The sequence below is a fragment of the Carassius gibelio genome, chromosome B11, assembly GCF_023724105.1.
Source record: "Carassius gibelio isolate Cgi1373 ecotype wild population from Czech Republic chromosome B11, carGib1.2-hapl.c, whole genome shotgun sequence".
Lineage (NCBI taxonomy): Eukaryota > Metazoa > Chordata > Actinopteri > Cypriniformes > Cyprinidae > Carassius > Carassius gibelio.
This window is the reverse complement of record NC_068406.1, coordinates 17,015,716-17,031,690: the sequence shown is the minus strand read 5'-3', so window position 1 is coordinate 17,031,690 and position 15,975 is coordinate 17,015,716. Positions and strand designations below refer to the sequence as shown.

Here is a 15,975-nt window from a genome sequence, read left to right as displayed (position 1 = left end):
ATATGTGCTAATTTGCATACATTTCTAGTACAAAAATCTGAACACTAGATGAAGTCAGTTTCAAATTTTTTGTTTAATTTTTTTGACATATTAGAGTCAAATGTTTTTACAGAGGGAATTCTGGTTATCTTTTTTTGTCACTCCATAATTCAGAAAATACTTTGAACAGCCAGAAAACAATATATTTTCACAATTTTGGGGGGAATAAAATGTTGTATATAATCAAGGACAATATATATGAACAAATCCCTCTGTAAAAATCTTCAGAATACAGACAGGAATAAAAATGTCAAGTTTGGTGTGTGTATGTGCTACTGAAGTTGAGATTTATGGCTCAGTGTTGAAGAAAAAACTCATTTTGAGAAAACGGCCTTTAAAAATATGTATTGTAATTGAAATCTATTGACACAAACAGATAAAGTGCTATAAAAGAAACACTTAACAGTGTCTTTTGGATGTTTTCCTTCCACTAGTTTGAAAAAGCACTTTATGAAAAACCAAAAAGCCCAAAATCTCAAAATTGACAGGTGCTTGAAAAAACATTGTTTTTGCCTGCAGTGTCTCGCCTTAAGAGGGGACATATGACGACCCTCTGTGGAGAGCTGAATTCAGACCAATTTACTCACATTTTCATCTCAGGTTTGTTATGCTTCATTTGGACCCATCTTTTTAGTCCTTTAATGAGAAAGTGAGTTGGAAATACTCCTGTTTTTAGACTTAAAGACATGTTAAGTAGTGCAGAATGCTTCTGGTCTGCTAAATCCATGCATGTTGATGCTGACTCACTTAAGTAGACCGTCGTATCTCTAACAGCGAGGGCAGAAGCAGGTCAGAGAAACAACATAATGCAGCACAAGCAAGACCGGGTCTTTTCATCCCATCCGAAATTCCACACAACCCAAGTCAGCCAAGCCTAACATGGCTATTTTTTGCCTCTCAGTATTGCTCGCCTGCCCCCAATCACCCCTAGAGAGTCATTCAGATCTTTGGTTTCCACCGACCTTCTCGAAACTGCCTCTAATCATTCCATCTCCTGCTTATCACCGCATAATTGGAGGTACAGCAATTAGTGAGCTGTAATTGATCCAAGTATGGACAACACCGGACTGACGCAGCAGTTTAGCATGGGGCTAATTCTCACATCCGCAGCCTGTGTGAGAGAACGCTAAATAAATCAGAAAGAACAGAAGACATTTCACTGTCTGACCCTCAGAAAAGTAGCTCAAATGCGCACCATTATTGGCATGTTCACTCGTACTGGCCACTGGAAAGTGGGTTGCAGTGAAATATAAGAGTCCAATTATTCACACTGTAAAACACCTATCTGCTTAGCCAAGCACCTAGGGAAATTCAATAAGTTGTTTCACAGATGAGACTTGGCTTTTACTGGACACAGATTTTGTGGGCATCTATCACAGAGTCACGCAGATGAACTAGTCTGCCAATACAATGCACCGGACAGGGGAGGAAAATAAATGGTGTGCTCTCTCAGCAGGCCTTAAAATTAAAGTGAGACATTGTGGGCCAACCTGGCATGTTGTATTTGGTAAAATAATAGCTTCGTGTATGCACTTTTTTGATCGGGGAGCATTACTTTTTAGGATCGATCAGGGTTTGAATTGCTGTCTACAATTGGAAGGATGTCTCAAATCCTGTGTGAACGCTGTTGCCTGTAATCCTGCTAATCCTCTCAGGTGTGGCATTACTCACAGGAAGGTAGCTTATTGGTGATGGGGAATCAAGGCCAGGGCATCTATCAAATATGCACCAGGGAAAATGTGCAGGCAGAGTTAATTTAAGCTGTTTAAAGCTGTGAAACTGTAAAACTGTATTTTTTCCCATAGTCTTGCCACATTGGAAGTACAGTATATGGCTAGTGGTTAGATACAGTGGAAGATCCTATCTTGAATTAGTACCTCCACTGAGCCCTTGGGAAAGGCACTTACTCTCAATTTGCTCTGGGGGCTCCACACCTGTGCTCTAACATCCTCAATTTAGTGTTAATCAAGACAAAGATTTGCGAAGTTGACAGCTGACCATAATAGGTGATGTTTAACTTCAGTAAATAGGGGGGAGCACAATATATTGGTACACAAACATGATGGTTCGATATGTACCTTGGTTTTGACTTCATGGTTTGGTATTGTTTTGGTAAAGCAGGGGTAAAAATAAAAATAGCTTTTTTTTAATCAAACAATGGTTTACTGATCAAATGCCAAATGCCTGATCCAAAAAAAAAAAAAAAAAAATCAATTATAGCAAAAATTTTCCTAGGGATTAAAATCTAGGGAGCCTTTTTACAATACCATAAGGTTACAATTAACAACAGAGCCCAAATTCAATTCAATTAAAGTTTATTTGTATAGCGCTTTTTACGATACAAATCATTGCAAAGCAACTTTACAGAAAATTAGGTTTCTACAATATTTAGTAGTAGCTTATAAGTGTTAACTGTCAGTTTATGTGCATATGAAACTAATTAACAGCAATTATTATATGATGCAATCACACTTGTAGCAATATTTGTTAGTTCTGTATGTCGTTTCAGGGCTAGCATCATCTGAGGCCCTCTGAGGTATTGGCATCCATCTCTTCTCAGGTGTTCTGGATCCAGACTGGTTGTAAATCCCGAGAAATAAATAAAGACATAATTAGAGAAGCTGCTATTCCAACCAGGTAAAATTAATTTGTTTAACCCAAGCTAAAGAATAATAATTTGCATTTAATCAGATAGAAATGCAGTCACAAATTATGAAATAAGAAATGCAGTCATACATTATTCGAATGCTTGGTGAAAGAGATGTGTTTTTAAACTAGATTTAAACAGAGAAAGTGTGTCTGAACCCCGAACATTATCAGGAATGCTATTCCAGAATTTGGGAGCCACACTTGAAAAAGCTCTACCTGCTTTAGTGGACATTGCTATCCTAGGAACTATCAAAAGCATTTTGTGACCTTAGGGAGCATGATGGGTTGTAGTGTGGTATAAGGCTATTTAGGTATGCAGGAGCTTAACCATTTAGGCCCAAATTCAATTACTCTTTAGCGTTGCTGTTTGAACTGAGGCATTTATACAGGATCTGTTTTGCCACATCAAAGAGTATAAAATGGCATTTATAGTTTGAATTTCCTGAACAATGGAGATAATATGAAAGATGAGACTTTGTTTTTTAAAAGAAGTAACAGTAGAAAAATCTGTAAGTTTCCAATTAAGTCTTGTCACTCGTCTTGTGCAGTCGTCAAAACAATGCTATATTGGTTCAGTACACATGTGAACACATTTCCTGTTTGCATACCTGTACAGTTACACCCCAGTTAGTACCATTTTTGTTATTGACCCAGATTTTTTTAAATAATATTTTTTTAATTTGTTGATGAAGAGTATTTAATTGTGCATGCTTGTTTTGCAATTGTAATTTTTTTTGGCCCTTCACATTTAATGCTTTAAACTTTAAAAAAAAGCCCATCCCCATTTTCAGCAGCATTTGTTCTGAGAATTTTTTTTTTTCTTTTTTATCTTTGTTAAATAGTTATAGACCATGAGGCCATGAACCAAACCAACTGGCTACAAGATTACGACATTAAAAACTTTGGTTTAAGCAAATGAAAATCTGGAAAAAACAAAAACAAAAAAAAAACACTGTACTAAATGAATAGCAGTCGAATTAAAAATGATGGAGAAACCTTTTGATTTTTGATTGCTGAATATGCATACAGTATATTTAAGACTGAGAGCATAGGAAGACTATTTATTGTGTCATTCACAGTGCTTAATAACAGCAGACGACCACTAACGAGTTTTGTTTTGTTTTTTGGTGGCATACAAGTTCATATAAAAGCATATCTATCAGCTGTCATTATCATGTAGGTTGTTATAGTTGGGATCATTACATACTGTACACAAATTTGTTTATTCTGCTTTTCTATGTAGAAAGGATCACTTATGAATAAGTTATTTGTTGTCACCTAATAATACATGGTGTATTATGTGACTGGTACACATTATTTGTATGCCCCTCTGCGGACATGCTGTTATGGTTTTCATACAGGGCACAGAAGGGGAAAATGTGATAATCGGTGGTCATGATAAGTTAAATGTCCCCCTTGGGTTGAGCAGCCATGTGGTTCTTATATACAGGAGGAAACATCACAACTCTTGTCACATGGACGTCTTCACTGAAGTTTAGTTGACTAATCAAATGGCCCATTCCAAGGTATTCCAATATATATGTAAAAATGAACTTAAACAAAAATATAATTATCATGGTTCCTTAATAAATAAAAGTGAGAACAGTGTCTGTATGAATGACAGCAATAATGATATTTCAATTTGCACTCCCTTCATTTTCTAGCAAGTTTTTCCTTGTGTTTTTGCTAGTGCTAAAGCATTTTCATGTCACACGGGGTTTTTGCATGTAACGTGCTGTCACTTACATGACTGCTGCAACCTTTCATGCCTGTGCGCTTTGACCACAAGAACATCTGCATCCTTTATGAAACTCACGTCAGAGACAGAGTGGGAGAAACCCGCAGCGTTAAACAGACACACATGACGGGTCTATGTCAAATGCGTGTTAGAAAACTTGTATCTACATATGGACAGCTTGTGTATGCCACGCATGCTTAATCCACGCTAATTTAATTCATGCAAATAGCTTTATGTGCATATATGTAATTGTGCTGACATGCATGCATTTCATTTCCTCCATAAGCTCTTTAAACTCACACTCACAGAGACAAACAGAAAGGTCATGTGTCATCAATAAAACAGTTTATTGATGAGGGTGTCATTACACTGATAAGTCCATCAAAACGACTAACTGCGCTGCTACCATCATTATGTACACAAAAGTGCTTTCATTTCTATTTGTGCTCAGTACCTGCTGTATGATACTACAGCACACTACGGAAGCAGACATACACATGAATTAACCAATGCTAATTTTCCCAAACTCTGTTGAGCTAACATGTTGAAGACTCCTGTCCATTAAGGTTTTGTGCACAATGTTTTCCTTTTTTATTGCAGTGTGGTGAGGAGAACGAATGAATGAAAAGCATCACAATCTGTTACACACAAGCCTAAAGAAAGTTGTGCAGAAAGATCTTTTCCTAACAGTTTCTAAAGAAACAGTTCAGCCAAATTGAAAATGCTCTCAACATTTACTCATTCTCATCTCGTCCCAAACTCATATGACTTACTTTCTTCTATGAAACACATAAGGAGAAGTTTTGAAGAAACACACAATGAAAGTAAACAAGGGCCTGCCAAGTTCCAAAAAAAAAAAAACATAAATTATCACAAAATTAGTTTATACAGCTTAAATGTAAGCCACATGGTAACTTTTTGTGAGAATCAGAATTTATTTGGAAAACTTAAAACATTATTTACTGAAAGTCTTGCTTGACCGCCATAGTCACTATTCACTTTCATTGTATTGGAAAAGAGCAGCTTGGTTATTCTCGAAAAAAAAACAAACAAAAAAAAACACTCCTCCTGTGTTTTAAAAGTCATACATGTTTAAGTCTGATGGTATTTTGGCATGAACTCTTCTTTTAAGAACATGAATATAGCACCAATACAACCATGTCATCATCTCTTCTGCATGTACAAAACACAGCCATAATTTATGCATATGCATCTGTTTGACACAGCGAATACAATGTTGGTAAAATCTTTTTGCTTATAACAGCATGACTTTGATAGACCTGGATGACAGTCGGTTAATACTGGATAACAGTGATTTGAATTGAAAGATTCCGACCGCAAGATTACAAACAACATATACTGTGGATTGAACTTCAGAATTCAACTTTTGATTGCATTAGGAATAAAAAATAAAAAATAATTATAATAAAAACTAGTGGAAAATAGGAACCTTATATTATTTCCTTTGAAAAAATATCAGAAAATTGAGCATCTAACTATGAAAAATTGTAAAACAATGCATTTGAGGCAACAAGGTCATAGTTTGGACACTAATTCTGAAGAATGCTTTAGCTGATGACTCCTAATGTTGTATGTTTCATATCATTTTCACATTCAAAGCCGATCATAGGGAATCCGGCATAAGATTTCTTTCCTAACAGTACAGTCTTTAATAGCTGAAACAGCACCATGCTGAGATTATAGATGAGTTCTGGGCATAAAAACAGTGTTGCTTTGGCAAGTATTAGGTCAGGTGCTTGGTTCTCTTGCATTTGTACAAACCACTGTGTTGGTTTGTGAAGTCTTCTGTGATAGATCAGCTTACTGCTATGAAAATTCTTCAGTTTTGAAAGGGAAGACTGGTTCATTTTATGAAATAAGACTCCTTTAGTGGCAATCACCGATTTTGGCAGCAGCTTTCCGACAGACATGGAAATGAGGAAGCGCATGCTTCGCATATGACAGGTTAAGCAAAGCTGAGTCTGGCCTGTGTGAAATTAGCATTGTCCTTGGTTTTCTATTCCACAGAATGCTGTTCATTAATCGCAAGCCCAGAAGTAGGAGGTGCCGACCAGATGGGTATTTTTACACTGCTTCAGTTATATACAGCTTTCTGCATTTATCACTTTGACACTAATTTGCCTGAGCCCATCTGTGATGTGTCGTTTCTATTTTCTGGCACTCTTAGTAAAATATCAAATAAATAAATTACTGTCAGAATTATAAGTCTATGAAATAAAAGCAAACAATTGGAAAATGAGAAAATAAAAAAATATATACTGGCAAATTGTAAATGTAAAATGTCAATTTTTAAGAAACATTAAAATACATGTTTTATTTACAGTTGAAAAATGCACCCAAAAGTCTTGTGGCATTTTAAAATATTTAATATTTAAAAAGGTACAACTTTGCAGTTTGACCTTTGATGCTACATACAGTTCTTTTGCAGATCATCTACAATGACATACAATGGCCAAACGGAGTGCATCTTAGTAATGGCTGAATCAAAGCAGATCCACAGTGGGCTGATGTTTTTAGTCCTGAGTCCGTTTAATTGACTGCTGGTGTTTGGGACTGTATTGGTTCGGTGTGTGACCTGATACATTTCTAGATGGAGACAGATTTGATTGACATACATCTTAATGCAAAGATTCATTCCTGTGTGTGAACTTCAGGTTCAGTGAGCCGTTTCACAATTCCAGTAGCAAAGAATCTTCTAAAATAGTGAACGTGTTGATTCCTGAAATAATTTCCCTGATGATTGTTGAAAGCCCAAACCTTTTGTTTACCTATTCACAAGTCCTTATTTATAACACATGCAAGCTTGATTTTGGATTTTCATAATACAAATTACCGTATTATGAAATGAATGCCATCCATTGCCTCACTTATAATGAAACAAAAGTTTCCAGTAACTTGCGTTATTACTACAGTTTCTGCAATTTTGAGCATTTAAAATGCCAACATTTCAGTTTTAAAGCACTAAATCTTTCTGCGCTATACATATATGTTGAGGCAATGTTTTTACACATTGAAAATCCTCATGTTTTTTTGTTTTATGAATGGAGGCCTTGTATCACAAACCACATCCATCTTTCCCATCGGTCCTCATGTTTAACGCCATTTCCCTTTTACTTGAAACACAAATACCTGAATTACATGTGTACTTTGACCACCGAGTGTGGCGTCATTCTAAAAACCACTTGGCAAAACTAAGATTTTTGCAAACTATCATGAATTAGAAAAAATACAGAACTAGTTCAGTCAACTCTTTCCTACAATAAGGAAACACAACACGATGGAGGCTGTTTATGCCTCTGTGGTCAGTGTGACAAAAGTAGTCATTATGCAGTCCAAACAATGAGGTTAAACCAAGAGCAAATACACAGCAGGTCCCTTTCCTTTTGTGTTCCTCCGCATGCCGCTGCTTCTTCACAGGATGCTGTGAATCGACGAGGATTAACAGTTTATGTAAGATATGAACTGCAGGGTTTGTTGTCCCTTTTCTGACAAATGTTGATGGGAGGACAATAATGCCAGTCTCTCGGTTGCCAACTGAACTCAAATTAATAAGAGCATTTTTTTTTTTTAAAAGGACAGATCCTGTTTTGAGAAATTGAGGGATTTTGTCACTTCGGTTTGCTTCGAATGCTTTTTCCAGGAAAGAAAGAGAGGCTCACACACACACAGAGATCATCACAGATGAATTACCTACGGGAGGCACTAGGACCTAGACAAACGATCCCTGAGAGAGTCAATGGGGGCCAGCTGGCAGACACAGATTTCTCGCCCTGATCAGGGCAGCTGCAGCCAGACTGCAGACATGACATGCATTTCAGAGAACCAGTGCGGGAGCCCCCCCTCACACGCCTCCCCACCCCGGCAGACGCTCAGTAAGCGCAGAGTCCGACCCCTGCATAAAAGCTGCTGCCTGCATGGACAGATGCACAGTTCCCTGAAAGAACCAATCCCAATCCCAACCCCCCAAAACCCTAACCTTAACCCCCTTTTGTCCACAGTCCAATCAGTTCAGGCACACATTGACACACACATACACACACACCCGCACACGCACACACACACACACACACCTGCATGCAGGGCCAATGCAGAGCTGCCTTTAAATCACATGTGTGCCTTAACTTCTGCAGCAATGACAAGGTGATGAAAGTGCTATTACCTAATTAAAGAACATGATATGAATTATGTGTCCGCAGTGATTTTATCTGCAAGGTTACTGATGCTTTATAGTAAGTACTGCAGGATTTAATAAAAAAAAAAAAGAATGTTTTAGAATATTACTGCACTGTCAGCAGACCTATTTATGCACATTGAAACTTACGGGGGAATCAATTTTGAATGAAACTTGATTAAGCATTTAAATTATGAGCAGACATGAAAATGACAGTGTTGTATAATAAAAGGCTTGCTCACCCAAAAAAAAAATTGTCATTCCCTCACCCTAATGACATTCTGGTTTCGGTGGACAGATATTTTGAAAAATGTGGTTGATGTATGGACAAAACCTTCTTTCATGTTTTGTAAATAAAGTAAGTCATGTAGTTGAGTAAATGATGAAAGAATTTAAATTTTGGGAAAAATAGATACAAATCTTTGTCTCTGGAGATATTAGCAGTTAGTTTAAGACATTTATAAAGATAAGGAAAAGATCATTTTCATGTGTCTAAGAATTAGACCCAAAGCCTGAATGTCTTACTGTCCTGAACAGCTCTGCAAAGCCCTGTGTGTCTTAGCTAAACCAACAAGATGTGACATGCTTGGAAAGAAAAGCAATAGCACTTACGGAATTCATTGACAAAAATAAACACATGGAAAATGGAATTGTCCAAGTACAACATGAACAAAATATTTTCAAATTGGCAGCTATGCAGACCTGGCCACAATACAGAGGACTCGACTTTAGTAGGTGAACACAAGGTCTGAGATGCTGGGCACGAGCAAGTCCCCAGAAATCATTTCATTCACCTCTGGAGTGCAGTAATCTGGGAAGTCAAAATGGGATCCTGAGTTAGCATTGAACGCTTCAAAGTCTTTGTCCAGAGTGGAGCAGTCCATAGGCATACTGTTAGAAATGATATGCAAGAGTTCCTCATCCAGTTCCTCATCCGAACATGCTGAGGACACCAAAGAGGAGGAACTGGTTGAGGTTGGTGTGGAGGATCTTCCAGATGTCGAACCTTGTGGTTCGCTCGTGGTGGACTCTGGGACAGCCTGGCACTCATTCTCTGAGGAGACACTCTGGATGCTGCTGGTTTGTGAGATGGGCACTTTCATTTTGAGCTCAGGAACTGGTTGCTGGTCCTCAGAGGGAATGGTAGCCTGCTGGTGAAGGACAAAGTGACCTGATGGGTTGTGATCGTCTTGCAAAGTCACTGGACTTTCTAAATTTACATCCATCGTGTCATCATCGCTCATGCTCTCACTGTAGCTCTTATATTTATTGCCAGTAAAGTTCATTTTAGGCTTGGTAGAAGTGGGTTTGATCTTTAGCCCTTTGCAGGACAGCCCAGGAGACCTTCCTGAATGGGGCTTGCTGGATTTCATAGGCAACTTCTCTCCAAGTTTCACATGGGTTGAGATCTTGCTCTTCTTCCTGGGCCGGTATTTGTAGTCAGGATAGTCAGCCATGTGCTTTAGACGCAACCTTTCAGCCTCTTTGATGAAGGGTATCTTCTCATAATCAGGCAGTAGTTTCCAGCGCTTTCCGAGACGCTTTGAAATCTCAGCATTGTGCATGTCAGGCCACTGCTCCATGATCTTACGTCTCTCAATCTGGGACCAGACCATGAAAGCGTTCATTGGTCTCTTGATGTGCCCAGTTGGAGTTTTGCACCAGTTGGGGTCTTTCTTAGAAGGTACATGTCCGAACCCCTCCGCATCGTCCTCTGCCGCCAGTCCCACAAAGACCTCTCTGGTAGAATTGCCATCCATGACTGATGAGTATTTGTGGGTCCTTTGCTGAACCATGATGCAGCGCTGAGATCTATTCAGCAGGTTCCCTAGAGTCATCCATGACAAGACACTCTAAGATCAGCAGCAGCTCATCAATTCCTGCCTTTATCCTGAAATAAATACAGACATGTGACCTCTCATAAACTTATTCATCTGTTAAATACAAACTTTCATTTTTTCAAATACAGCTGTTTCCAAAATGTAATGTTTGTTTTAAATAGATGAATATCATTCATCTTATGTCATTATCCATTAAAAAGACATGATATATTGGATAAGTCTTTAATTGTAGTCATTTAAACATGTTATAAATATAGGTAAATATATATATATATATATATATATAACTAAAATATTTGCATTTAATTTTAAGTATAAACACACACACACACACACACAAACTATTTCCTTAAAAATACAATTTAGTACTTACTATAAAAAGGAAGAGAGCTTCTTGTTTACTGTGCACAATCACTTGTTCTCTTCACATAAGCATCTCCTCCACTGTAGCAGTTGTGGTGGAAGTAAAAAAAAAAGGCTGTCCAATGTCTGCCTGCTGTTTAATCACTCTGTCCTGCATGCGAACTCTCTCTCTCAGATGCTCTCTATCTTCTCAGTCACTCTCCCTATCCTCGTCTGCTGTTTCTCCTCCCTGCTCCCTCTTTGTAGGGACGCCCCCCCTCGTCTGCTGTTTTATAAACCCACACTGTAAACAGCTCAGCCTTACCAGACACAGTCTCCTCCCCTTCCACCCGCCGCTCTCAGTCGTGGTGTGTGTGTTTGTGTGCGTGTGGGTGTGTTAGTGTCAAGGATGGGGGGGTGAAAGTTTCCATGCAGTGAGGCGCAGCATACAGTAGAGCGGATGGAAAGAGAGAGAGAGATGCTAACTGAGGAGGTGTTAAATGCTACAAGCAAAAACTTAAATTAGGACAAGACCTTCAAGGCAGTCTGGCACATGTAGAAACATGTATTCATGAGTTGTTTGATGTAATTCTCCATTTTCAAAATTGAAACCGGCACACTTGCAGGCATGTATTCAATGTGTATTTTTAGGTATTTGACGGTGTTTTTTTTTATGTTTATGAATGTGTGTAAGAAAAAGTGTGTATTTTTTCCCATTTTATTTTGGGCTATTTTTATATAATAATAATTAGCAAAATATAAGTAAGAAAAGGAAAATAAACTTTTTTGTGATTTAAATATGCTGTGTAGCAGCCAATATTATATTTTTAATTGATGCATGCTTATTTCCCTAATTGATATGGAGATTTTTTTGACACTGTTAAGTAGCAAATCTGAAAGTAAATATCCAGTTTCATACTCTTCATTATACTCTTTAAATTTAAATTTAAAATTGTAATATCATTGCATGTCTGGTTGGAACAATTCTTACAATTCTTGTTTCTCAAGAAATAAATGAAAACTAATTTCTTTCGTGAGCATCTAAATGCATCTTTAAAAAATAATAATAATCTAAAATCTTATTTTCCCCTAATATCTTTCTGTCCTAGCTTTTATTGTTTTGAACGTTGACTGGAATCCTGTATAATGACACTGCTCATGTTTATGTTCATCGCTTGTGGTTTTCCTCAACTGTAAATCGCTTTTTCATAAAAGCGTCTGCCAAATGAATGGATGTAAATATAAATGTTACAACAGAATAAAGAAGGTTTTACTGCAGGACATGCCACTCAAATATTTTTCAAAGTGACCCTTTTATATTACATGAAAATGTAATGTACAGTATCATCACTAAAACATCATGGATTAGATGCTTGTGGTGGATTGGTGGCTGAACAGATATGGACAAAGAGATAAATTAGCTGCAATCTATATTTTCCTTAATCTTGGACACTGACACGGTGGGCACTATCTTTTTCTAGTGCCTTCACACATCAATTTCTCCTGTAATGTAAAATGTAAATGAAGGAGCATGGGGGATACAGAACATCTAATAAGCGTGTCTTCACATTTTAAACATTAAACGAGAAGATCTGATAGCATCTGCAACGACATCATTACATCTTCACGCAACTGGCGATTAGAATGAGCTATCATCATCTGAATAGATACAGCCACTAATGCTTCAGTGAAATATGTCACCCGATCCATACGGTCAGTGTCACTGCATCAATACGCCATTGCATTGATGCACGCTGAAATGCCTTCAAAACAGTTAATTAAAGCAGACTGTCACTAAAGTGCCAATAATGGTAATACACATTTAGTAATCAATGAAGGGACGGTCATCAGAACCCGAGGGCTGAAGTGAAAGCTTGCATTTCCATATAATGGGCAACTGTCCAAAATCTTGTCTGCCAAATTATATATTCCCTTATAGTCATGCATCAGTCCACTCATGTAATTCTAGTATAGGTGCGCGGGCCAGGTTTTCACGTTCTCTGAATCAGCAAAAAAATCAAATCCAATTACAGTTATGTTTGCACAGCCTATTGTGTCAAGTTCATAGTGAACATAAGTCTATTGAAGCCTCTAAACAGTGTCAATATCTCCTCCAGCACTTAACGTAATGATCTGGGCCACGACATGGTGTGTCAGACATATTGGTTTGACAAATAAAACTGGCATTAGCCTGACACTATACAGGTTTTTTTTTTTTTTTTTTTAAATACAACAGCGCTATCACCCACCGACCTAGTTCTGGCCCTGGACAAATCCCTGGCCAGACCTAGACACATCATCTAATTACAGAACAGGCAGAAAAGGGAGGATTGGACCCCCTGAGCAGAATGAGTGTCTGTCGGGCTGATAAGGACAGGGCCTCCTCCTCTTCTGCACCCGTCCCGAGCAGGGGAGTGTTAGAGCGGGACACAGATAGATCATCTTTCAGGGATTAGAGTGCAGAGGGAGGAGGGCACCGCCTGATCTCAGCGCTGCTCCAGTTTAAGAGCAAGAGGGAGCAGTGATGCCACCGCAGTGCTGAATGAACATGAACAACATATGCTGTTCCACCTTATAACACTTTTACATTATTTGTTTTCGGCCAAGTCAGTTTGCCCAATTTATCAGCCGCTGTGACAGGTGCCATGTAAAATGGTTATGCGGAAATAAAATGCTCTTCTCTTGTATTCGTATTTCTTGAAGAACTTTGCAATTTTGTACTAAACCTACACTAATGATATTATTAGTTTATTGTTGTCATTGTTTTCAAATGATATTTCATGTAAAAAAGTAACGATCAAACTTAATTCCACATAAATATATACTACAGTTAAGAATTTGGGGCTCAGTAAGATCTTTCAGTATTTTTCAAAGAAGGCTCACCATTGATTTGAAATATGGTAAAAAATAAATAAATAAATATATATAAATAAAAAGTGATATTGTAAAATATTGTTACACTTTCTATTCAAATATATGTAAAAATATTATTTATTCCTGTGGTGACAGTTTTTTTTATTTATTTTTTTATGAAGAGTAATTTTAAATATATTTGCATTAATCATTTCTTGAGTTATTTATGGTCAGTTTTGATCAGTTTGATTATATATATATATATATATATATATATATATATATATATATATATATATATATATATATACACATATATATATATATATATATATACACATATATATATATACACATATATATATATATATATGTATATATATATATATATATATATATGTATATATATATATATATATATATATATATATATATATATATATATATATATATATATACACGTATATATATGTATATATATATATATATATATATATATATATATACACGTATATATATGTATATATATGTATATATATACATATATATATATATATATATATATATATATATATATATATCACACATCTTCCCTGGTTTAAATATGCCTCCCAGGCTGCTCTTGTTCTTTATGGTGGAAGTCTTCAGTGGATTTTCTGGCGTTTTTTATTGTTATTATTATTATTTTTGTTTTGTTTATTAATTTTTATCATTTTATTATTTAGTTTTTATTTTACATATTTTTTTCATTTGTAATTTTTTTATTATAATTTATTATACATTTATTTATTTATTCATTCATTAATTCATTTATTTTTTGGTTTGATGGGAATTAAAAAAAAAAAGTTGTTATTATTTATTTATTTACTATTTATTAATTTTTATGAGCCACAGGCTGTGATATGGCCTCTTTTATAGAGTACTTTGTGTCTGTTACGTCCAACTCTGTTTGAACTCTAGTTGAACACTGTTGACACAGAAGCATCCTCCTCCATGGTCAGTGGTGGTCCTGCAGAGGGCTGTGTGTTTGTGTGTTTGTTATTGTCTGTGTTTATTTTTGGACTTTAGAGATTACCCATTACATCCTTGCTTGCACTGGCAGACACAAGTTGGAGGTTTAAGCCTGTCTAACCCCCTCCTTCTTTTCCTGTGCTTGTAACCCTTGGCCTTTTTTTGACAGCAGCAAGAGAAATGAACGTGAACTCCTACTCTCTCAGACTACAACCCCTGACCCGTTTAAGACTGCTTCCCTGCCCCCCTCGGCCATTCATTTCTGAGAATAGAAACTCGGTCTGAACTCGAACAGAGATGACAGATTAGTGAGGAGTATATAAATCTAATCTCCCAACAGGAGAAAGGATGAATATGCCCGATTGCCCCAAAACCCAAATCAAATCAAACTGTTATATCACACAACCAAATCCATACATACGTTCCTCTTCTATTTTTAGTCGGTTTGGTATATAGAGTCTGATTAAATGGTCGTGATCTGTGATGCATTCAGACAGCAACTCTCTTCATGAAATCACTGTCATTGATGCGGTTCCATTATGGTGCAAAAATTTTGTGTTTACATCACCAGATGATGAATAAAAACATTCATCATTCGACAGCTTGTAGCTTAAAAAAATTAGTTAGACATGTTTCATCTACACATCAGACATATATTGTTGTGCAGATATCAGCGATGGAGATGTTCACCGCTATCCAAGTTTTATAACAATTAGTCCACCCACTCAATATGGAAAGTCAACAGGAAGATCCTCGCTCTACTGCTGTTCCCCTTGTTCTGTCCAATCACAGGCCAGGATTCTGAGGGTCAAGTATCTCCTGAGGGGTCAGTGACTAAGTAGGGCGATAGAATGAGATAAATAAAGGGGACCCAGTCTTTGTGCATTGGTAGTGACAGGCCAGGACCTTATAAGGTTGCATCTGAGCACTTTAGAGAATCACGTCTCCCCCATGAACTCTCAACCATCGTAGCCCACCCTTACCTTTTCCTTATTCATGAGAGTGGGGGTTTCTTAGGTTTCTTCTTATTCAACCAGTGTTATTCTTAAAGGCATAGTTCACCCAAAAAGAAAAATTCTGTTATCAATTACTCACCCTCATGTCGTTCCAAACCCATAAGACCTTTGTTCATTTTCGGGACACAAATAAAGATATTTTTGATGAAATCCAAGAGCTTTCTGACCCTACATAGACCGCAGGGGAACTGCCACGTTCAAGGCCCAGAAGGGTAGTAAGGGCATCAGTAAAGTAGTCCATGTGACATCAGTGGTTCAACCGTAATGTTATAAAGCGACAAGAATACTTTTTGT

At 37.0% G+C, this 15,975-nt stretch overlaps 1 protein-coding gene across 1 annotated transcript; it reads right to left on the bottom strand.

Moving 5' to 3' along the window:
- Positions 1–6,957: 6,957 nt before the first annotated feature.
- On the bottom strand, positions 6,958–11,091 carry sox12 (SRY-box transcription factor 12). The gene is made up of 2 exons (XM_052569656.1): positions 10,833–11,091; positions 6,958–10,509 (listed from the first exon to the last, which is right to left on the bottom strand). Exon 2 carries the CDS (start codon positions 10,454–10,456, stop codon positions 9,347–9,349), a length of 1,110 nt encoding a protein of 369 aa, XP_052425616.1. The 5' UTR covers positions 10,457–10,509; positions 10,833–11,091; the 3' UTR covers positions 6,958–9,346.
- Positions 11,092–15,975: the final 4,884 nt, after the last annotated feature.